The sequence below is a fragment of the Drosophila teissieri genome, chromosome 3R (genome assembly GCF_016746235.2).
Source record: "Drosophila teissieri strain GT53w chromosome 3R, Prin_Dtei_1.1, whole genome shotgun sequence".
In the NCBI taxonomy this organism is placed as follows: Eukaryota; Metazoa; Arthropoda; class Insecta; order Diptera; family Drosophilidae; genus Drosophila; species Drosophila teissieri.
Window position 1 is genome coordinate 5,724,638 of NC_053032.1, and position 22,531 is coordinate 5,747,168.

Genomic DNA, 22,531 nt, shown 5'->3' on the forward strand with positions numbered 1-22,531 from the left:
ACGCCCACTCTAACGCCCACAAAACCCACAAAACTGCCACGCCCACATTTTTTAAAAATGTGTTGCTATTTTTCCATTTTTTTTTTATCGATCTGCAGAAAAACTTTTTGCCACGCCCACACCAAAGGCCAACAAACCGCCGAAAACTGCCACGCCCACATTTTTGAAAAATGTTATGATAATTTGTCATATTCTTATTAGTATTGTCAATTTCTATTGATCTGCAAAAAACTTTTTGCCACGCCCACTCTTACGCCCACAAACCGCAAAAAATTTCCACGCCCATACTTTTGAAAAATGTATAATTTTTTACATTTTTGTTCGTCTTGTAAATTTAACTCTATATACCAAAAATCTTTTGCCACGCCCACTTTAACGCTCACAAACCGCCAAAAACGGTCAGTGTTGTAATTTCTCTTCGCACTTTCACTAGCTCAGTAACGGGTATAAGATAGCCGGGGAATCCGACTGTAGCGTTCTATCTTGTTTTTTTTATCTATTTGAATGTATGTTGTAGTTAAGGTTTAAACTTATGCTACAAAAAGATATGGGTCATAGCTACTGGGGCTTTCGGCCGGTCTTTTTCAAAATTTACTTAAGTATTAAGTTGCATACAATTTACAATAAATTATTTACAATATATTTACAGTGGTTAACAATAAAGGGTTTAGAGAAATTTGCTACTATGAAGGATTGTTTACAGAAGATGGATTAGGTTGTTTTGTGTTTGGAGGACGATGGAATCGTTTAGGATGTGGGGAATTGATATGGTATCAGCATTGCTGAATAGACATTGGCTATTGATTGGCTGGGAGAAGCGATGCTTATGGGTCAGTCTAGTGGGTTCTCCTAGACGTCGTCTTATGATTTTTGTGAGATCTCTATTACGTTAGACTCGTTTTTGAAACATACGCGAGGGTATACTACATTGGTTGAAAAGTACATATGTAATACGCAGAAGGAAGCGTTTCCGACCATATAAAGTATATACTCGTATGTATGTATATTCTTGGGGATCAATAGCGGAGTCATGTTGGCCATGTCCGTCCGTATAAACGTCGAAGTCTTAGGAACTGTAAAAGATAGAAAGTTGAGATTAAGCATGAAAACTAAAAAAATAGACGAAGCGGGAGTTTATTGACTGCCGCACCTACTTTTTTGGAAAAGTTTTTATATCTTCAGTTTCAGTTTCTTTCAGTTTCAGTTTTCTATTTGTCTAGTAAATTTCTACACTTGTGAAACATTTTAAAATTTGTTATAATTTTATTGTTGTTTTTTTTTCAATTTCTATCGATATGCCAGAAAATTGTTGAAATTTCCCGTTCGCACATCCACTAGCTGAGCAACGGGTATCTGATAGTCGTGAAACTGGAATGCAGAGTTCTCTCTTGTTTTTCTACTGTATTAAGAAGCTTTTAAGTGAATTCGCCTAAAGTGCTTAGCTAATTCGATTTTGAGATCCTTGAAGTGGTTAACAAAATCCATTCCATTAGTTCGCAAGACTGCCAGTAATAGGAACGAATGCTTAGATGCTCCGAGCATTTAAAGAAAGAAGCCTGAAAGGAATTATTCAGTGTCCTGTAAGTACTTGCACTGCACTTTTCCTGGACAATTGCCCGAAATGGTCGTCTAATGAAATTTTGAGATATTTCGATTGACTTATACAATCTGCCATCGGTCCCCATCTTAGCTCATAAGTTTGCTATGATAAGCCTCTTGGTCTGAAAAGAAGATCTAAATGGTTCGATGCTTTTAAGTATATCCCTCAGTTTCATATTTAACCACTATTATTAACCACTATTAACCTAGAATTAACCAAAAACTGCAACTTGCTACAAACGTCTAATTAAACAGTTTTCCAGACTCGCTCGAGAATTTCCGATATAAGTACTTCAAGGAGGCACCTCCAAACCCAACCCCCAAGAACGTCTTTGGTGTTTACCCGAAATGTCAGGACAAAAGGACCTCAACGCGGACACTTCGAGTGGCGAGCGCACGTCCAATCACAGAGCAAAACAATAATTGTTTACAAATTGTTAACACGGTCCGCAATAGTGGTAGATGATTGTCACTTTTGACGCGCCACGCCCCTGCCAAGGGCGTCTCGGGCAAATAAAAATCCTCAATTCACGCTTTGGCACAAGGCACTGCTACACTGGGGAAATCTACGCTAGAGTATTTCGGTTTTACATCTTAATTCGAATACGATTTAATATTATACTAAAACTAGTCGTGTGACAATACTGTTTAATTGTTATCAAAAACTCTTCGTATTCTATATTATATATCTTAATTAGTTTAAACGGCAAGAGTTTTTGGTGTTTGCAAGCTATATACGCCTTTAGAATGATATTTCCGACTTTAACTAAGTTTAGTTAGTATTTAAGTAATATTTCGCTTTTAGGAATTGGTCTCTTGGGTTATAGGAATATAATATATCCAATAAGACACAATGTTCTTTACAATCTAAGAAACATGTTTTTGCTCTGTGTTACTGGTTTGCATATCATTTGCGGCTGCAGCACATCCAGGTGTCATATAAAACCGCCAATATTCAGGAGGAGCTGATTCAGTCTGCGGCGACTCTCATTGGCAGCAGTGCTAACCGGTGGGCATGTCCAACTTCAGTGCCTGCGCAGTGTGCGGCGATCAGAGCTCCGGGAAGCACTACGGCGTGGCCTGCTGCGATGGGTGCTCGTGCTTTTTTAAGCGGAGCGTGCGGCGCGGCAGTACCTACGCATGCATCGCTCTGGCCGGGAATTGTGTGGTGGACAAGGCACGAAGGAACTGGTGCCCTTCCTGCCGCTTCCAGCGATGCCTGGACGTGGGAATGAACGCAGCCGCTGTTCAGGAGGAGCGGGGTCCGCGCAACCAGCAGGTGGCTCTTTACCGTAGTGCCCGAAGACATGGTCAGCTATCTCAGCCTGCGCCATCCCAGACGCCCCACTCCCATGCGCTGCACTTCCAGATCCTTGCCCAGATCCTTGTCACGTGCCTGCGCCAGGCGAAGGCCAACGAGCAATTCGCTCTCCTAGATCGCTGTCAGCAGGACGCCATCCTGCAGGTGGTATGGAGCGAGATCTTCGTCCTGCGAGCTTCCCACTGGTCGCTGGACATCAGTGCCATGATCGAGGGCTGCGGCGATGAGCAGCTCAAGCGACTCATCTTCGAGGCCCAACAACTGAGGGCTGATGTCTTGGAACTCAATTTTTTGGAGTCATTAATCTTGTGCAGAAAAGGTAAAATGGTCGAGGTTGTAAAACAGCTTAATTTTTTAGAAAATAGGAAAACACATCACTTTTGGCTTAAACAAATTCGTAAATAATTGTTATACAGCAATAATTATTTTCCCTCTGTAGTGTTACAGAAATTTTCGCACGTGGTGCAAGTGGTTTGTTGTGGGCCTACCATGAAGTGTACACTATTAATTGTTTATATGGCTTAAATATTTCTTACAGAATTGGCCATTAGTCCGGAGTATGCCGTTGTCCTGGTCAGCCACTCCAATGCCGCCTTGATCTCCTTAGCCCGTTACACCCTGCAGCAATCCAACTACATGCGGTTTGGACAACTCCTTCTTGGCCTCAGGCAGCTCAGCTTGAAGCGCTTCGACTGCGCGCTATCTTGTATGTTTCGCAGCGTGGTCAGAGACATCTTGAAATCCCTATAGGCTCAAGTCTAAAAGGCTCTTGCAAACCAATATCCGTCTATTTCACCCCTTCAAAATTGAAGAAAATCATAGTATTAAAGAAGGAACAGAAGAAGGACAGTTTTATTGTTCGCAAATTCAATTATTTGAATAAAAAATGCAATCCTTATTCACATGTCTGCGTTGATACGCTATAAATTTGGTAAAATTAGAATTACTATGTATTAAAAATTTCCCTTTTTTTTTTTTAAATCTATTGGTATGTTGTAGAAAAGGTTTGAACTTATGTTACAGAAAGATATGGGCCATAGCTACTGGGGCTTTCGGCCGGACTTCCTCTATATTTACTTAAGTATTGAGTTACAAAATTATTTACAATTATTTACAATATATTTACAGTGGTTAACAATTAATGGTTTACAGAAATTTGCTACAATGAAGAAATGTTTACAGAAGATGGATTAGGTTGTTTTTGTTTTTAGAAATGTTAGTAATGTTGTAGATTTTCAAGTGTGGAGATTTTGTAAGGTTTGATTTTGGGTGGCTGATATGGTATCAGCATTGCAGAATTGACATTGGCTGTTGATTGGCTTGGAGAAGCGATGATTATGGGTCAGTCTGGTGGGTTCTCCTAGACGTCGTCTTATGATTTTTGTGAGATCTCTTCTAGGTATATCACTGGTTTTAGAGTGTGTGCTATGATCGGCTATGTTTTCGTTATTTGGGGGAGGAATTGCAAATGTATTTGGTTTTGTCATTAATACTATTCGCCTTTATGTATCTATTAATATCGGTACGGTTAGAATTTGGGTAGATTATTAGGGGAAGGGTTGTTGCTTCTTCGGCTGCGGTACCTTTTTGAAAAAAATACCCTTCCGTTTCAGATGCAGTATTTTTGGGACACGATTTTTGAAGGTTGGCCATATCACAATATAGGAAGCTATCGATATGTTGCTAAAAGTCAACAACCGAATATATTCGTTTCTGTTTGCTATCGATATATTGATATATTTTTGCCATCGCTACATTGTCTGCTGCGGCCGTCTTATCGTCTTTCTGTAATTATTTTTCGTATTTCACAACCCAGTGAATAATGTAAACCAATTAGTGTGTGATGCAAGGACCGAAAATGCGCGCGTGTTGTTAAAGAAGTCAGAAACCGAAAAAGTTTGCTGCTCGCCATAAGATATGTTGGCTTTTCCTGCTGCTGGTGCCTCTGGTCGGTCCGTCGGCCATTAATGACACACACCAGAGAAAACGGAAAAACAATAAAGTGTGTGTGCGGTGTGGAGTGTGTGCGAGTGCGGCCAAGTGTTGTGGGCTCGGAAAACTCCAAGAAGCCAGTAGACAAGTGGGGTCCACTCGAATCCGTGAATCGCAAGCGTTTCTTTGACTGCAAGCGGCGTACAGGGTGCACCGTGCAAAAGAAAGGCAACCAAGGCATATTGTACCTGCAGTGAGTTCAAGTGGTGAACGGAGGGCGAGTGGGTCAGGAAGGGGTCTGGTAGAGAGCGGGTGCGAGGGAGTTTCATTCATAAAAAGAGAGTGCACCGTTAGTTCTATTGGTCTGGCTTCCAATGCACAGAAAAGCACACCGCCTAAGGAAAAGTTTGACACATTGATTTTTCCAACTCATGTGTGTGTGTGTATATGGATTAAAGAACGTTCCAAGTGGTTTCCATCCACATTATTTTGGATAAACGCATGGCTGCTCCAGAATTTCCAGCACAAAAATAAAGCAACCTAGTGTCAACAAGCGGGAATGCCCCAATTCCCTTCCCCCCGCTACTATTGCATGAGAGAAGGCATTTACATAAAGTTCCATAACTAATAACATTTCGATTTGGCATTTAACAGTTGCCGCTATAACGGCACATGTCCAGTGCCCCTTGCTCCTCCCTTTTCCTGCTTTCGAGCAAAAACATATTTGTTTAGCTCGGTCACAGGTAAAAGCGGATGGCACAGGGACGCGTGGAAACGGACGCAGAAGGGAACTGAAAAGAGGAATATAAAAGACATCACATTTCCGCCTGCTGCTTTCGGCTGGCGTCCACAACCAAAATAGACAACGTCGCAGCGGCAGAGAGACGCCGTCGCAAGCAGTAATGGTTGGCAAGTCGCAAAACATGCACCGATTATAAGTATCGTATTATTTTGATATGCTTACAATTGATAAGCATACAATTTAATATTGATACTAAGATAATGCAATTCCGATATTGATATTTTCTAGTTTAACATCTTCGAAATTGAAGTGATCATCCAAGATAATAACCAATAGATCGTAAATTTTTTATCCGGACATCAGAATTTGATCTTCGTCATGTTTTGACCTTATTTTGTCTCAGCAATCTTCGGCAAAGTTCTGTAAAAGGGATTCCAAGAATACATTCCCTATATCAATTCTTTAGTTTTGCTTAAAAGAAAGGCAACATAAAGTAGTCAACGTAATACACTTAACATTATACTGTCAATAAACTAGATCTCAAACTAGCTCCGCATAAACGTGGCGAACAAGTATACATATGTTTGTGGCTTCTTTCAGCTCTTGGAGCAAGCGCCACGTTTACGTCGCTGTTGTTACAACGTGCACCTAGGCCAGCGCCACTTTGAAAGTACTACTTTCCTCCTTTCCGGTCCCCCCGCGTCAGTCAACCCCTGTCACTAATTTAAATGCCGCAAGTGTTGTCGAGTTTCCTGTGCCTACAATGTGTATTTTTCTCATTAGGAAATAATTTTGCATGGGGCAGAAAGAAAAACTGCAGAAAGAAAAACATTTTTATCGATTTTACCTAAAGTTCGACCGCCAATGAAATCAAACACAATGCGGTAAATCGTTAACCCAATTTTGGGCGCCCACACGCTCCCGAAAAGTTTGTTGTTGATTGATCTAAAAACGAATTCTCACCTTTGTGTGTATGTTTGCATCCAGATATTTACATATATACTCTCTGGGCAAGCAGCCAGTAAACCTATGCAAAGCCGACAGTACAGATATACAGTTGCGGTCAAGATTATATCACGGAGAAATTTTTAGTTTTTTTATATATTTTCTGATAACACCAATATTACTGAAATCATCATACAATTTACATTTGTCGATCATTATACCCGTTACCCGTAGAGTAAAAGGGTATACTAGGTTCGTTGAAAAGTATGTAACAGGCAGAAGCAAGCGTTTCCGACCATATGTATATATTGATCAGGATCAATAGCCCAGTTGTTTTTGCCATGTCCGTATGAACGTCGACGTTCATAACTATCTGGAGCTATAAAAGCTAGACAGTTGAGATTAAGCATGCAGACTCCAGAGACGTAGACGCATCGCACGTTTTTTGACCCATGCTGAAACGGTTACTCTAACGCCCACAAAGCGCCCAAAGCTGCCACGTTTGGTATTGTTTTGATATTTAAATTTCTATCGATCTGCAGAAAAACTTTTCGCCACAATACTTTTGAACCAAATACATTAAAATTCGAAAACTTTTATTACGTTTAGTTTAGTGTAGAATGTTATCTTAAATTACATGTATCTTAGTTAAATTCAATTCAGGATGCCTCGACATATGTAATTGAGTTCAATAGGTCTTCTACTCTACATTATACAACTTATGGGTAAATTGAATATGTGAATTTAAAGGCAACAAAATAGTAGACTTAATAAAATGGGTTATGATATTAAAAATGTAATAGCGGATTCAACCGCATAACACGTTTTAATTTGGGTAATTTACTTTATGATTTAATGGTTATTCTCTTATATACTTAAATATGTACATGTTGTTTACTGAGAACCATTTTCATGATGATTTAAAAGATAGAATTGCTCTTCCTATTAAATCTTCACTATTAAGTTCACCACAGCTGTTGGAATTGTTTGTTGTTGTTTGTCCAACGTTTTCACACTTCGCCACCCCCTCGTCCCAGCCTCTGCGCCTCCCGTTAGTTGCATTGACTCTTGACGCCTGACGTTGATAAATGAATCATAAAAGCAGCGCAGTCGACGTCGCCGGCAAAGCAGACGGGCGCCAAAGTCGCCTTACTCTCTTCGCCACTCTGCGCGCTCATATGTTTCCTCGCGATGCTGCCCACTCGAGTGTGTTTATTTTGTTGTTGTCGGCGCAGCTTAATTTCCCCATTTGTGTGGCTAAAGTTCCCAATGCGTGAGCTGTTTTGTTTTTTTTTTCGAGTGCTAATCAAAGCCACTCTTGTTATCGCAACAAACTTTTTATGGCTCTCGATCATTTGAGTGGGCGAGAGAGAAGCAGCAGGGAGACAGAGAGGATACTGGTAACGTGTGTTTGTGTGGGTACAGTGGTTTCCATCCAATGGTAACTGCAATTAAAAGTGTAGGCTTATAATGTTTATTCCATTTTGAGTCCAATGGATTATACTAAAATCACAATTGTTAACCAATGTTTTAAAAAAAAAAGACAAAAGATTATTATAATAATTGCGCAATATTATTTTTATAGAAATGTATAGCTCAAACTATTTAATAAATTTACTGGGGGAATACCCCTATTATACAACTTTTAAAGCAATGTAGGGGGCGGCCCTCTCGCGAGCTGGGTGCTCCGAGCTAATCTCTTGGAGCCATTTGTGTTGTTTTTCGCCTTTTGCCGGCTGCTCTAGTGGCAGTGACACTCGACGGTGAGAGCACGCTGACGGAACAACTGAGTATCGGGCCACAGTCTGAATTTGTTTGTCGGACGGCCCATATTGATAAATTTATAACTGCTGCTATAAACCTCTTCTCTCCTGCTGCAGCCGACCAGTGCTAGTGTGTGTAGATGTTGTGTTTTTGAATATTTTCAAAAAGCTAAGCAAAGTGCTTTTCGCGTGCCAAAAAAATTGAGAGCACACAGTTTCGTCGTGATCTTCATAAAGATCGGTAAAAAAAAAAAAAAACACAAAAAAATATATAATTATGTAGAGAATGGTGTGAAACACACATATATGTATATAAACAATCTATCTTTTGTAGTTGTATGACAAATTTGGGATTTTGTGGAACCATATGACGCGATTGCAATATGGTGGGGAAAGAACTACAGTACGAAATATATACTAAGATAAGCTGCGGAACACTTTTCGCGATAGATAACAGAAGGTTGGCACCCTTGGAATTCTACAAGCATTAAATCATTTCTGCACTGTTCTCAATTTCGAATTCGGTTGATGAAATCATCCGTTTCTAATAAATTTGTTTTAAATGTTTTCTAACACATATTCCATATAAAATTAAAGAGCTACATTCAAAAAATGTATAGGCTTCCTTAGTAATATAAGTATCAAAGGTGAATATTTCCATGAACACAATTCTTAAGATAGGTATCTAATATTCAGTAAATTTTATTTAGGGCGAATTGTCTAACATAATAATCTCTTTCTCCCACTCTCGACAGCTGTTTTCTAGCTTTAAAACAGCTGTGCATAACGGGGCGCTAGACGAAGCAGAGGAGGAGAAAGCAGGAGCGAACCAGAAGAGCCAGAGGCACCAAAAGACGAAGCCATGTCCAGCGAGGAAGACAAACCGCCGGCGCCACCTGTGCGCCTCACCAGCAATCGGGGCGGCAATGAACGATCTGGAGGAGGAGTGGGCGTCGTCGGCGGAGGACTGGGGGGTGGCGGGATAGGGGATGTACCGCCCGACATGCGACCGTTGCCCAAGGGTGAGTACAAGTCGATTAGTTTAGCACAACATGTGGAGACCGCTGGTCCGCCTTACAATGTGCTTCTTTCTCTTCTCCCAAAAAGAACCCGATGACTCCGACCGAAAAAAGAAGACGCTGAAGAGCAAGATCAAAGGATCAAAGCCCTCGCACACGGACTCCAAGCCGAACATCTCCTATCCCACGAACTTTGAGCACACTGTCCATGTGGGATTCGATGCTGTCACCGGCGAGTTTACCGTGAGTACTATATTATTCTTGTCTATGGACACCTTCAGTCGCGTTCGGTTCGCAATTATGTTTACGGCTTGCTCTCTAAGAATAGCAAGTCGAAAATCTTCGGTTTTCACTGCTTATGTCCTTTATTTGATAAGCTTTTGTATAATAAATGTATATGCAAAATCACTGCCACGACTTAACGTTTCGTTTGCAGACAACACATTATACGAAATTTTTGGGTGATGAGAGTAATTGCATTATAATTTAATGTATCTTTGGTACTTTTTTTTAATGTTTTGTGATCAAAGATGTACAATCTTGGATCATTCATGGAACAATTTTGAATCGTTCCCAATTTGAGAGTCGATGCGGGACTTTAATCCAAATCAGACCCAAAACACCAAACTGCATGTAATGCCCAAACATCTGATTTTCGAATTGCTAAAATATTTTTTTTAGTGAAATAAATATTGCCCACCAAATCACTCAAAAATTTTGTGATATATTTTTGATTTGGTTTTGCCGCTCCCAATATAAAGCACTGTACTTCTACATACATTCTGTTGTCTATATCTATATCTCGCGAATCTTGCTCTATATTGATTTCTATTATAATTCAAGCTGCCAATGAAAGTAAGTAAAATTCACGACTAATTCCTTGGAACTTGCTATCATTAGTTTATTAATAAAATCTCATTGTGCTCTTTTGTCTGTACTTTTTGACAATTCAGTGTTTGTTTCAAGTTTAGACGATAATTTACCCTTTGTTTGTCACTATTGGTTCATTTTCATCTTTGTACTCTCACAAAACTTCTTCACTAGGCCATACTACATTACACCAACACAGGCTGTCTAGAACTTGTAGCTGAATTGCCTTTTTTCGCTGGCTTTTCATCATCCCCCGGTAAAAATAATTGGCCGTGCATTGATGTACCCAAAATCCAAAAATATATTTTTACCCCTCGCCTTCTAGATGTTCTCCTATCGCAGTAAATTATGCTAGATAATTCCTTCCAACAATCTAACCTGTTGCCTTTTCAGGGCATGCCGGAGGCATGGGCGCGACTCCTGATGAACTCCAACATCAGCAAGCAGGAGCAGAAGAAGAATCCACAGGCCGTGCTCGATGTGCTTAAGTGGTTCGACAACACTACCAAACAGAGGCCAAGCTCCAAGTACATGACAAATGCAATTACGACGCATTCAGGTTGGTCACTCCGTCAGATTTAAGATTTAGGATTGCAATATAACACAACATATTTTGTTAGTTGGCTTGTCATTGTTTTAAGTTCCGCCATATTTAGATCATTTAGAAGTTTAGCTTATTTATAATATTGAAACGCTCTTCTTTCTCAGGCTCATCGCTCAGCCGCGTCAGCAGCAGCAGTCCGAGCAGCACGCCAACGGACTCGGAGCTGCACGGCTCTAATAGTGGAGGCAACCTGATTGGCGTTCAGTTGGGCAGTATGACTCTGGGTCCCAACGCTAACAACGTGGCCGTCGCTGGCCAAATTCTGGGCAACCACTACCAACAGCAGCAGCACCTCCTTCAGCAGCAGCAGCCACTTCTACACCAGAACCACAACCAGCATCACATGGGCATAAGTCAATCGCACTCGTACAACTTTGTCGGGCACACGGCCTCCTCATCCACATCGCAACATTCATCTGTTAACGAGGACGATATGCTGGGACCACAACATCCGCAGCAGCAGCCGCCGCCTCCACCGGTGGCCTCTAGGCCTGAGCGCACGAAGTCCATCTACACGCGGCCAATCGAGGATCTGCAGCCAGCCATCATACCCATGCCAGTGGCGCCAGCAACCACGCCTACAACGCCGCTGCAAAATCATAGAACGCCAGTCGGAATAGCAGCACCAGCGGCATCGCCAATGATGCACAACAATGCCACGACGACGCTGGACAAAAACAAAAACAATGCAAGTGAGTGCCGCTTCAGGATATGTGGATCGTAGCTTAGTTGCATCTACCTTATAAAGAGCCACGGCAGCAAGTCATGGGAAAACTATTATGATCAAAACTCTAACTCGACAAGTACAATTCTGAATCCAGTTAATAATAAACATTTTGTACTTACGTGCAAATAAATTTTTTGTCAAAAATGTATTCGGTAGTCTCTTAAAAATCTAGTCTCAGAAGATAATGTAAGTTAAATAAGTAATGTGATTATCTGACACTGAGTAACTTTCCATTTAAACATTTTGTTTATTTTTCCATTGCACCTAGAGTTTATGATAATTTGTTTTCTATAATGCCAAAAATCTAGTTTGCTGACAGGGCTCAAAGGTTGTGATGTGTCGGGATGGCTGCTCTATGTTGCCTTTCTTAACACTATAATCCTTTTGTGCTGCTATTGACGATTTAATGAATGTATATTTTGGTATTTGTATCGCCTCTCTGTGTTCTGTTCTGTTTTGTTCCGCTTCTAATTGCTGCTAAAAAAAAATAATTAATCAACTGCAACGACGCCAGCTTCAACGTCCCCAACAACCACCAAAACAACAGCAGAAACAGAAGGCACCGATGCAACATCAACTCTTTTGTCAGCTACTAATCCTAGTTGTTCTACCACTCCTACTACTGAATCTGCTTCAGCTGCACCTTGTGGTAGTCTCGTCGAGACAGCAACAGCACACGCTACCACTGCAGCTGCGACAGTAGCCACAGCAACAACGACTAATCACCATTCCTCTGCTTCCTCCTTTTCATCATTCCCTTCTTTCCACGACGACGATGGCCCACACCACGCCTTGCCAACGATCCATTGTCCCACGCCGACGTCTTCCTCTCGCAACTCGACTGTTTCGCTTCTTGTTGCGGTTCCTCTACCGCCCATCATTACGCCCGCATCGCCTACACCCGCCTCCGTTGGATCACTAGATCTGTATTCACCGGAGCCCACGGTGGCCCAAGTGTCAACCGGTGGCCCAATTCCTCCAGTGGCTGGAAACCAAATCGCCGTGCCCCAGGCAGCTGTGGCTGCGGCTGCAACGCCCAACACGCGAGCAGCTAACGCAAAGAAGAAAAAGATGTCGGACGAGGAAATCCTGGAAAAGCTGCGAACCATCGTTTCCGTGGGCGATCCAAATCGAAAGTACACCAAGATGGAGAAGATTGGTCAGGGTGCTTCTGGCACAGTTTACACAGCAATTGAATCCTCCACCGGCATGGAGGTGGCCATCAAGCAGATGAACCTGTCACAGCAGCCTAAAAAGGAGCTCATCATCAACGAGATCCTTGTGATGCGGGAGAACAAACACCCGAATGTGGTCAACTATCTGGACAGCTACCTCGTGTCTGAGGAACTATGGGTGGTCATGGAGTACCTGCCCGGCGGCTCTCTTACCGACGTCGTCACCGAAACCTGCATGGACGAGGGTCAGATCGCAGCTGTTTGTCGAGAAGTGCTGCAAGCCCTGGAGTTCCTTCATGCCAATCAGGTTATCCATCGCGACATCAAGAGTGATAACATCCTTCTGGGCCTCGATGGCTCTGTCAAGCTGACTGACTTTGGATTCTGTGCGCAAATATCGCCAGAGCAATCCAAACGCACAACGATGGTAGGCACACCGTACTGGATGGCTCCCGAAGTCGTCACCCGGAAACAGTACGGACCCAAGGTGAGAACTCTCACGAAACATTTGGATTCAAATATGTGAACACATTCTAACGACTCTTTTCTAATGCAGGTGGACCTGTGGTCTCTGGGCATTATGGCCATAGAAATGGTTGAGGGCGAACCTCCGTACCTAAACGAAAATCCGCTTAAAGCCTTGTACCTCATTGCCACCAATGGCAAGCCAGAGATTAAAGAAAAAGACAAGCTGTCCTCAGCATTTCAGGACTTCCTCGACCAGTGTCTGGAGGTGGAGGTGGATCGGCGAGCAAGTGCATTGGACTTGCTGAAGGTGAGTCTTATAGTCCACATGCCAAGCGGAGTTCTAGCATAATCCTCAACGCACTCTATTGCAGCATCCCTTCCTGAAACTGGCCCGTCCATTGGCCAGTCTGACTCCCTTGATCATGGCCGCAAAGGAGGCTACCAAGGGCAACTGATTGACAACCAAGAAGAAACCGCTTATTTAACCACTACTGATAAATTACTACTGCAGAAAACAACAAGAACAACAACAACCACAATAGCAACAATAACTGTTATAAATACGACAAGATGGATGAATTATTAATTATTATTAATTATTTATATAAACGTATTATATACACATATTATTATATTATATCTATTCTAAAGAGACAAACAGCAAAACTAAGAATAACTGCATACGGCAAACAAGAGACACGCGTAGTTCAATTTTCACAAAGCGGTTTTTTGTTTATTAAATAACAGCTAAAATTATCACACGTTGCTTTGGCCACCACATCATCGAAATATGTTTCCAACATTTGTTATACTAAAACGTAAACTTAAAATTGTATAGATCCAAAATATGTTTAGTGCATTTTGAATGCTTTTCAAATTATAAGCTTAAAGATCATATAAAACGAGGAAACAAAAACACATAAACTATAGTTGTCAAAATTAAAACATTAGAATTGGTAACTCTTGCATTTAAAGAAAATGGAAATATACATACAAATTTTTACAATGTATAAATCACTTCATTTGATTTACTTCGTCATTACATTTCTATAAGAAAACTTATAAAATAATTATATGAGAGTATGAATTTTGAAGCGCTGTTACTACTAACCCTATGACTTGGAGTATTATCACTGATTTTAGTAAAAGTTTCATTTAGTTCTTAAACTGATTTATTTAATAAAAATATATTTTTATATGATTTTAAAATTTGGTTTATTTTGCTTTATATATTCAGTTCCCTCGTGTAGAATGAAACTCATCCTTCGCTGTAAACTCACATACAAAACCTTTACTCCAACACAACCTCCAGCCGCCCCTTCTCGCATTTTTTTATGTCTGTCCACGAAGATGTATTAAAAACAAACATTAAATTGTAATAGAATTTACTGCTTAGATATAGACACATTTAGAAGACACAAGGACACCTGTATTTTTCATTTAACAACAGTGCAATATGTTTGCACGACAAAAGACAAGAACAAAACTAGCAATATATTAAAACTTAAATGTAATGAGAGATTATTATAGGAAAACCACACTAAACTGTTCAATAAATTGGTAGTAGCCACTAAATGTTATATTTAGTAAATAAATAAAAAAGTGTAATAGTGCAACGTTCGATCGTGAGCCATGATGAAGTGAAAACCAGTTACTTTGTGCCTAACCGAAACAGAAAAATGAAATCAATAAGAACAACAACAAGTATATATTATACGGATAGTATCTAGCAGTTGTAGTGTAACATAGAGAATCCAAATTTTTAGAACGTTTAGTAACAGTCAACTAAAACACCAGCTAAAATAGATAGATGCTTGAGTGGGTACGTGTATATTGATTGGACGGGTGCTGAATGGATGGAAAGAAATCAGATTACTTACCTCTTTTCTTTTAAATATTAATAGTAACCCGACTAATTTATTGTATTTAATTTAAATATATTTTTCATGTGAATTGGTCATTTTAGAGAATAAAATGGCACAATATTAAAATACATGAATCCTTAATTATTTCAACCTTATTACATTAACTTTGTTAATTGACCGAAATTGGTTTTAAATTTTTAGAGTTCTTGTCAACAATCTAAATATTTGTAGACTAATCTATTAGTTAGATTAGTAATCCAATGGATGAAGGTGTTCAATTGAAGCCTTTGGTAACATCCATGATTAATCATAAAGCGCAAACTGTCACGCTATTTATCGATCGTAGGGGTATTAGGTTAGTTAAGCTCGTCCGGATATGTTATAACAACAAAACCAGAGATTATACAAACGAGAGGAAAAAGATTTGTTTGCAACTATGGGGAGACATTATTTTCAATATTAGTTCCTAATACTACACTTTCTATATGGATGGAAGGATGTCTGGCTTTGAAACGAATAACATAAAGGATTATTGTATTTGTATTTATTTTAAGGCATTAGAAAACTCGGCTACAGTACAGTAAGAATGTGTATTAAACAATAATGGTCACGTTTAGGCGAACCGATGAATGGGTAAACAAGAACATATAGAATTATAAAAAATGGCAAAAACAAAAGTTAAAATAAGATAAATACATAGATGAAATCACAACTCTATCATAAATTATAAATGATTAATAAATATTTATGAATGAAAAGCAGTTATTTGTCACTTTCAAATTGCTTTAATGTGTGTATTTTATTCAATTAAAATATTCGAAGTTGATGAACTTCGGCTTAGTACAATAATTTAATTGTTATGGTTAAATTGATTAGTTCTTTTATACTGCCACTATTTGTTGCGGCGCGTTGACTCAGAAGCTGTGGGTGGTGGCGGCGGGCCGCGTTTGTTGAGCTCCTCCAAAAAGCCGAGCACAATAGTGCTCCTCTCCTCCTCCATGTGATCGAGCACCAAATAGCTAGAAGAATAACAGGATTAAACTCATAATCGGCCAAGCTCTTAAGTTATAGTAATTTTGCGAAAACTAAAAACCTCATTTGTTTCCATTTTCAAAAATGTCAATCACTAAAAATTAATGTAATTTCTTCTTACCGCTTATCGTTCTTTAAAATGTCCTGAATCTCCTTGAAATGGTTTGGATTTTCTTTGATGAGATCGCTGCTCTTGTGAGTAATAAATTTGCACTCTTGCAGGAGTTCCCGAAGAGAAGTCTTCGCTGTCATCGTTTTATCTTTAATATAGTCGCGGAATTCGCGCTCGCCCTTGTCCGAATTGTATTTAAGGTACCGCGGATCCTCTTTGATCAGTTTCTTAATCTCTTTCCAAGTGCTAGTAAGCTGCAGAGTGCTAATCTCGTCGAGCATTTCGCGGAATCGCTCCCTCTTCTTCTTCATCAGATTGTCAATGTGCTCGTTGAATTTTCTGTAATTGTATTACATTTATTTTAATAGGACTATATTTCATTTTAAGTAATGTTAATGTGTTACCGCTCGCGATCCTCGCGGTCGAGGCTTTCTATTAGTTCCCAGCGATGGTCCTTTCGCAATTGTCGCTTGACCTCCTTCCACGTGAAGTCCGGCGTCCGCACTAGATCTGTTAACAAAGCAGTGAAGTGACCAATGCACTCCTCGCGCATGTGATGCTCGCGTTCCTTGTCCCGATCCCTCAAATGACCAGCTAGGGTTCGCTGCACCTCCTTCTCTCGTTCCCGAATACTCTGCTCTACCCTTAGCTTCTTCTCGCGTTCCTTTTGCTTTTGCTCAGCCTCGTTCTCCCGTTGGCGGGCCAACTCGCTGTCGTCGCTACCAGCTCGCTCTTCCCTATCTGACTCCCCGTGATGCTCACCCTCCTCCTATAAAATACAGCAATAAATATCCAGATTAAAATATTGGTTTAAAACGCAAAAGGCTATTATAGATTTACCGGAGTGGTATCTCGTTTCTTGCTTTTCTCCGATTTGCTTTTTTCCTCCTTGATTTTATCCTTTTCTTTGGATGACTTGCGCTCGCGGTCCTTGTCTCTCGAACGGCTACGTCCTCGATCCTTCCGACCCTTGTCCTTATCTTTTTCCTTATCCTTCTCCCTCCGATCTGATTTACGTTCGCGATGTCGCTCCCGTTCGCGTTGCTCACGCATCTCCCGCTCCTTCCGCTTCTCCTCCTTTATAATATGCAGGTAATCCTCGAAGTACTCCTCCCGGTACATGGAGTCCACTACACGGTAGCGGTGGTCCGACTCAAACTTCTTTTTGATGTCGTACCACCTGGTGTGGCGCTCGATGTCGTGACGTTCCCGTAGCATATCCAAAAAGTCCTTGCGGATCTAGAGTTTGTAAGTGTATGTGAAAGGAATATTCACATGACAGCCATGCGGAAGAGAAGAGAAATGCCACATAGATATCGAATTAGAGGTCTCGAATTGATGCGGTTTCACTTAACATTCTATACTTAATTGTCTAACTTAACACTTAAGACTACTGTTTATTAAGCTATTCAACATAGTTACACGATTTGTACCTGGAAGAGAGGGTGTTTGATTAGTGATTTGAGACGTAGCTAAAAGCAACGTTCGTTGGGTTAGTTCAAGTCCTGCCGGCTTAGAGAATATGGGGAAGACTCAATCGAAACACGGACAAGTTAGGAATTTTTAATATACATATATACAAAAAATCGAGGGAATCGATTTCCTCGACTATCACATACCCGTTACTCAACTGGGTTGTGTGCGGGTACAAATGGGTAAATGGACACGGCCAGATTGAATTATGTCGGAAACGTTTTTTTCTACCCGTTACATATCTTTCAATAAATCTAGTGACCACATTACTCCACGTATAACAGGTCTATTATTACAAATGCAGAGGAAAGCAAAAGTTGAAGTATGTATGCATAACAACTAACGGACTTCCTAGAGCCTCTAATTAATTTCTCTATTGATTACCAGGACTTGATTTTCAGACTTCAGCATGGCCGAAGGGTACAATAGTCGATAGGTCTACAGTAAAATAATGGTATATGGTAATTATATGGGCAGAAAGCCTTCCAGCGACTTGAGCCGCTGCCTAGACCTGCCAGAGCAAAGAACTAGAAATCGTGGAATATTGATCGTCTTTGGTCTGTGCAGGTGGGATCGGGCTGAGTTCGGTTCCTTGGGCTTGCCTCTGTCAGGTGACAAACTGCTGAGTGTGTACATTATTTGTAAACAAAACAAAAATAGTGGGTTAATTAAATTAAGTATTATTCATACTGTTTGCTTAGCGCCGCAGACACCTGCACACGAATTGCAGTCGCTCGGGATCTCTGGAACAATCTCTCTTTGCATGCTTCCTGCTCGGTGGCATCCCTCCGAGAGCCCTTCGCGAACTTCAAACATCATCACTCATGATCCCAATGCCAATCACATCATCGCAACATCCTCTTCTTCACATCACATCGAATAAAACATCCGAGGGGCGACGTGGGGCGTAGGGCGGGAAGTGGAAATCACACCAACGATTATCAGGTAATTTTCAGTTTGGCAACCTTTCGATAGTTTTGTTTTTATTGTTTTTATAATTGTTTTTTTTTTCCAAATTTGTCTCTTATTGCAGAAAAACAAATTTTAATGCTTTTGCTTGTTATGTTTCAAGTAACTCACCACACAGATTGCAAACATGTGCGTGGTCAAGTAGATCAGTGGACAGCGATGGCAGACGGCGGGCGGATTAGACTGTCGAGGGTGTTGTACAGGTGGTTCTCGATGCTGTTGCTGTTGTGTATTTTGGTGTTTTGGGTGGTGCATTTGTGCTGTAACCTGCTAGCTAGTGGCTAAGTTATCGGGTGGCAAACCACCGGGAACCCAACACGTTCAGGGATAATACAATCGATCAGGGTTCGGATTCGGTTTCATTTTCAGTTTGGTTTGTTTCGGTTTCGATTCACACGTTGTTTATGGTTTAAAAGTTAACAGAAAATCAATCACATTATGTAAATACGTTTGGCATACGGGTAAGTTATTAAATATATATAAAGATATGCGTTTATGTTTAAACATCGAGATACGTAAGGTGATGGGGTCAGGTGCTCGAGCATACCCTAAGCCTACCTGCTCTTTTTTCAGCTGCTTGTCTTCCTTTTCACGGCGGCGCACCTCCACGATGTACTCGTTGAACAGGCTCTCCCGTTCGCGGACCTTCTCGATGGCCCGATACCGTTCTTCCTTGGCGTTCCTCTGGCTGAACTCCGAGAATGAGGACCTGCGAAAGTTTGGAATTCAAAGTTTTTACGAGAATGTTTCATGAACAGTAACGGATGAAACTAAAAATAAAGTAATCTCTTTTACACACTTTCAAATAAAAATAAAATAATGTGGTATAATAATCCATCCCTTTTCAATAACCCTGAAATAACGTCTCATCTAAAGGAACACGTTTTGTTCATTCTTTTGAAGAATACAAAAATTAAATCATTTTTAAAAATTGTGGTCTTTCTAGCTTTTATAGCTCTTAGCGTTCATTCGGACAGAAGGTAAGATAGAATTGGCCAGATCAACTCGCCGGCCTGGAGGTTGCCTCGCAGATCCAAAAACTGTCCTGATTTCAAGAAGAAAAATCCTAAAAAAAAAACAAAATAAAAATCGGGGAGACGAAGATACAATAGCTTTACTGCGCGCGAGCAAAGTCTTGGGATCCATTCTGGACGCACATCTTTCCTATAGAGAGAACCTAGACTACATATGTACATTAGAAGCCCAGTGATCCCGCAAGAATTTTCTCTGGAATTCACTGGAAGGCACCAGAGTTTCGCTTTCATTATGAGCGGCGAGTGTTGAACAAAATTGCGGGAAAAAACCGCCCAACCGCCAACCATGTGGACATGCGCTCCCAAAGCCTTCTATGATGCAGCTTTGGTTGCTAGTACATCATTTTTTGATTTAATAAGGGATCAAGAATATATACACATTATAGAGTAGGAAACGGTTACTTCCTCCACCTATTACATATTTTTCAACGAATCAAGTACATCCTTTTGGTATGCACCTCTTCTTCTACATTTACATAATGTAAACTATATTGAAGATTGCTAGCAATACTCACTTTCCATGCAGCCGGGCTTCTTCCATTAGGCTGCGGAAGTCCTCCCGCTTCTGGCGCATCTTGTTCCGCTTCTCCTTACGCTCCTCCTCGGCCCGATCCTTCACATACTTTTCAAATACCTGTTTGCGTTCCTTCGAAGTTAGCAGAAGATACCGCGGGTCGAACACGATCTTGTGAAGCTCCTTCTCCCAAGTGCTGAAAGCCGATACGTCCTTCTCCCGAAGCATTTCCTTGAACTGGGTGACGCGCATTTCTAAGGGTACTAGGGCCCGCTCCTTGGCCGCCCGCTGCTCAGCCTCAAGGGCGGCATCCTCTGCCCGCTTTGACTTTGAAACTGATATTATAAATAGTGTAAGAGAAAATAAAAGTGAATTAGGTTCAGTTTAGTTTAAAACCAGATTATTTTAGGCTAAATAGGTTTAATATTGTTGAAACAGCGCGTGTCTTACTCATTCGCACTCGTTTGGTTGGCACCTCTTCCACACTAGACTCGGACTCGGTGCGTATCTTGATAACCTCATCGTCGTCATCATCATCCGCATCCACCCTTTGCACCTGCTCCAGTTGTTGCGCCTGAACTTGGGTTTGAGCCTGCTCTTCAGTTGCCTCCTCGCCTGACTTTTGATCGGCTTCAGCCGACTTCTCCTGTGGAGTTTTCAGTTGCTCCGGACGCTCGTTTACCGCCTTGTCAACATCCTCACGATTCATCAAATCCTCGGGGCGATCCCAAACCGAAGTCCTAGTCGATGGATTATAGAAGAAGACGCGGGAATCTCCAGTCCATACGACACACCATGGCGTTCCAGCGATAGGCGTACTTGTCACTGGTCGACTTTTGTCCGTCTGCTTGGCTGAGACCGCAGCCCTCTTCTGCTCCTCCTCCTTTTTTCGCTTCTCCTCCGCCGCCTTCTTAGCCTCTTTCTCCAAAGCAGCTGCCTGCGCAGCCTTAGTGTTTTCTGAATTCGCTTTCATTGCTGCAGCAGCAGCCGCAAAAGCGGCATGCGGATCAAATCCTGGCGGCGCTGATCCCGGTGGCATATGCATCATAGGGTTGGGTAGCAAGTGTGGTGGTAGTCCAGACGGAGCTGTTGTCACAGCGGGTGCTACGCCCGAGTGGGCAGCCATGCGAGCGGCCTCCATGTCCCTCAACGCCTGCGGTTTCTCCCAGACACTCTCCCCTCGACCAGCGTGAAAATAGTAGGGTCTTCCATCGGGAGCACGATGCTCTGACCACTCGGCTGCTCGTGCAATAACCGCCGGATCGATTACTCCCGGCTTAATGATAAGTGACTTAGCTGGCTTGTCTTGCATGTGCTGCTGTTGCTGCCAAGGTGGCATGCCCACGCCCCAAGGCGCTCCAGCAGGTGCCGGTCCTCCAGGAAATCCGTAAGCTGGAGGCGGCATACAAAACGGCGGCTGCCCAAACCCAGGAGGCGCCTGCATTCCGGGTGGCTGGAACATTGGTGGTGGCTGTTGGCGCACATTTGGAGGCGGCTGGGAAAGCAACGGTGCTGCCGCATTTGGGGGAGGCTGGCTCATCAGGTGCGGCGGCGGCTGCGAAGTAAGATGTGACGACACTGCCGAAATCTCGCCAGGCGTCTCGGCTACCTTGACTTCCGTTTTGGCGGCCTGGGAAGGTCGCTTGGCCATCTCCTCCACCTCCGTCTGGGTCATTATTTTAACAGCGGGCCCATCCGGTCGAGACCAGGTGGTTTCCCTAGTTACCGCATGGTAATAATAGGAGCGACCGTCCTCCGCCTTGGTTTCCACCCAAATTTCTGGGGGTCCAGTGACTCCATTTGCTCCGGAAGGAGCTTGCTGCGGCTGCTGCTGTTGCGGCGGTTGCTGCTGTTGTTGCTGCAGCAGCGCCTGCTGCTGGGCTGTGTGCTCCCCAATGGGGCGACCACTAAACGCATTGAAGGGTTTGCTCCTGTAATTTGGCCAAGGTAAAATAACTTATAGAACTAAAGCACCAGATTTTCCATGACTACGCACCAATGGGCCTCGTTGGGTTTTTCCTTGACTATAGCAACGCCATTATTTGAAGTCTCCTGGCTGGCGCTACTACTACCACTGCCGTTTCCATTAAGACCGACTTCTGGTGGAGTTTCCCTCGCCTCCGCCTTGCTGATCGGCGAATTGGCGCGATCACTATCCATGCTCTCCTCTAAGCTCACATCCATGGCACACAGATCTAACTGTACGCAATCTCTAACTTTCCGTTTACAATTTTCTGAAAATTTTCTGCACTTTTCTGCCGCTAGAGATGTAAATATAACCCAGTGTACTCGATAAGTAGTTAACGAATAAAAAAGACCAGGTGGCAGCACACGAAGATCGTTGCCAGACCGGTGAAGTGCTGGACT

At 42.0% G+C, this 22,531-nt stretch overlaps 3 protein-coding genes across 10 annotated transcripts; 2 read left to right on the forward strand and 1 right to left on the reverse strand.

The window, feature by feature from the left end:
• The first annotated feature begins 2,614 nt into the window (after positions 1–2,614).
• On the forward strand, positions 2,615–3,670 carry LOC122621747 (nuclear receptor subfamily 2 group E member 1). Its single transcript, XM_043799720.1, has 2 exons — positions 2,615–3,239; positions 3,459–3,670. The coding sequence occupies exons 1-2, from the start codon at positions 2,615–2,617 to the stop codon at positions 3,668–3,670; spliced, it is 837 nt and encodes a 278-aa protein (XP_043655655.1).
• A 967-nt stretch (positions 3,671–4,637) lies between these two features.
• On the forward strand, positions 4,638–14,282 carry LOC122619717 (serine/threonine-protein kinase Pak). 5 transcript variants are annotated; one of them, XM_043796813.1, is made up of 8 exons: positions 4,638–4,707; positions 9,058–9,324; positions 9,410–9,564; positions 10,585–10,750; positions 10,900–11,487; positions 12,037–13,184; positions 13,254–13,472; positions 13,537–14,282. In XM_043796813.1, exons 2-8 carry the CDS (start codon positions 9,165–9,167, stop codon positions 13,618–13,620), a joined length of 2,520 nt encoding a protein of 839 aa, XP_043652748.1. In that variant the 5' UTR covers positions 4,638–4,707; positions 9,058–9,164; the 3' UTR covers positions 13,621–14,282. The 5 variants fall into 5 exon arrangements, with proteins under 5 accessions (XP_043652748.1, XP_043652747.1, XP_043652751.1 ...); XM_043796812.1 differs by lacking the exon at positions 4,638–4,707 and adding an exon at positions 4,734–5,105; XM_043796816.1 differs by lacking the exon at positions 4,638–4,707 and adding an exon at positions 4,740–5,105 and having other exon boundaries at positions 12,445–13,184; positions 13,537–14,271.
• A 1,527-nt stretch (positions 14,283–15,809) lies between these two features.
• On the reverse strand, positions 15,810–22,453 carry LOC122620480 (transcription elongation regulator 1). 4 transcript variants are annotated; one of them, XM_043797959.1, is made up of 8 exons: positions 22,161–22,453; positions 20,615–22,095; positions 20,166–20,499; positions 19,175–19,325; positions 17,015–17,413; positions 16,579–16,943; positions 16,184–16,513; positions 15,810–16,049 (listed from the first exon to the last, which is right to left on the reverse strand). In XM_043797959.1, exons 1-8 carry the CDS (start codon positions 22,346–22,348, stop codon positions 15,923–15,925), a joined length of 3,375 nt encoding a protein of 1,124 aa, XP_043653894.1. In that variant the 5' UTR covers positions 22,349–22,453; the 3' UTR covers positions 15,810–15,922. The 4 variants fall into 4 exon arrangements, with proteins under 4 accessions (XP_043653894.1, XP_043653896.1, XP_043653897.1 ...); XM_043797961.1 differs by lacking the exons at positions 15,810–16,049; positions 16,184–16,513; positions 16,579–16,943 and adding an exon at positions 18,728–18,897 and having other exon boundaries at positions 17,389–18,612; XM_043797962.1 differs by lacking the exons at positions 15,810–16,049; positions 16,184–16,513; positions 16,579–16,943 and adding an exon at positions 18,728–18,897 and having other exon boundaries at positions 17,389–18,670.
• Between the last annotated feature and the right edge of the window lie 78 nt (positions 22,454–22,531).

Coding starts and splice junctions, on each gene's coding strand:
- LOC122621747 (XM_043799720.1), top strand. CDS start 2,615: ATGTCCAACTTCAGTGCCTGCGCAGTGTGCGGCGATCAGAGCTCCGGG. Junction 3,240..3,458: donor ATTAATCTTGTGCAGAAAAG/GTAAAATGGTCG, acceptor TATTTCTTACAG/AATTGGCCATTAGTCCGGAG.
- LOC122620480 (XM_043797959.1), bottom strand. CDS start 22,348: ATGGATGTGAGCTTAGAGGAGAGCATGGATAGTGATCGCGCCAATTCG. Junction 20,500..20,614: donor AACCAAACGAGTGCGAATGA/GTAAGACACGCG, acceptor TTATAATATCAG/TTTCAAAGTCAAAGCGGGCA. Junction 17,414..19,174: donor AGCAGCTGAAAAAAGAGCAG/GTAGGCTTAGGG, acceptor TACAAACTCTAG/ATCCGCAAGGACTTTTTGGA.
- LOC122619717 (XM_043796813.1), top strand. CDS start 9,165: ATGTCCAGCGAGGAAGACAAACCGCCGGCGCCACCTGTGCGCCTCACC. Junction 13,185..13,253: donor GGAAACAGTACGGACCCAAG/GTGAGAACTCTC, acceptor TTTCTAATGCAG/GTGGACCTGTGGTCTCTGGG. Junction 13,473..13,536: donor GTGCATTGGACTTGCTGAAG/GTGAGTCTTATA, acceptor ACTCTATTGCAG/CATCCCTTCCTGAAACTGGC.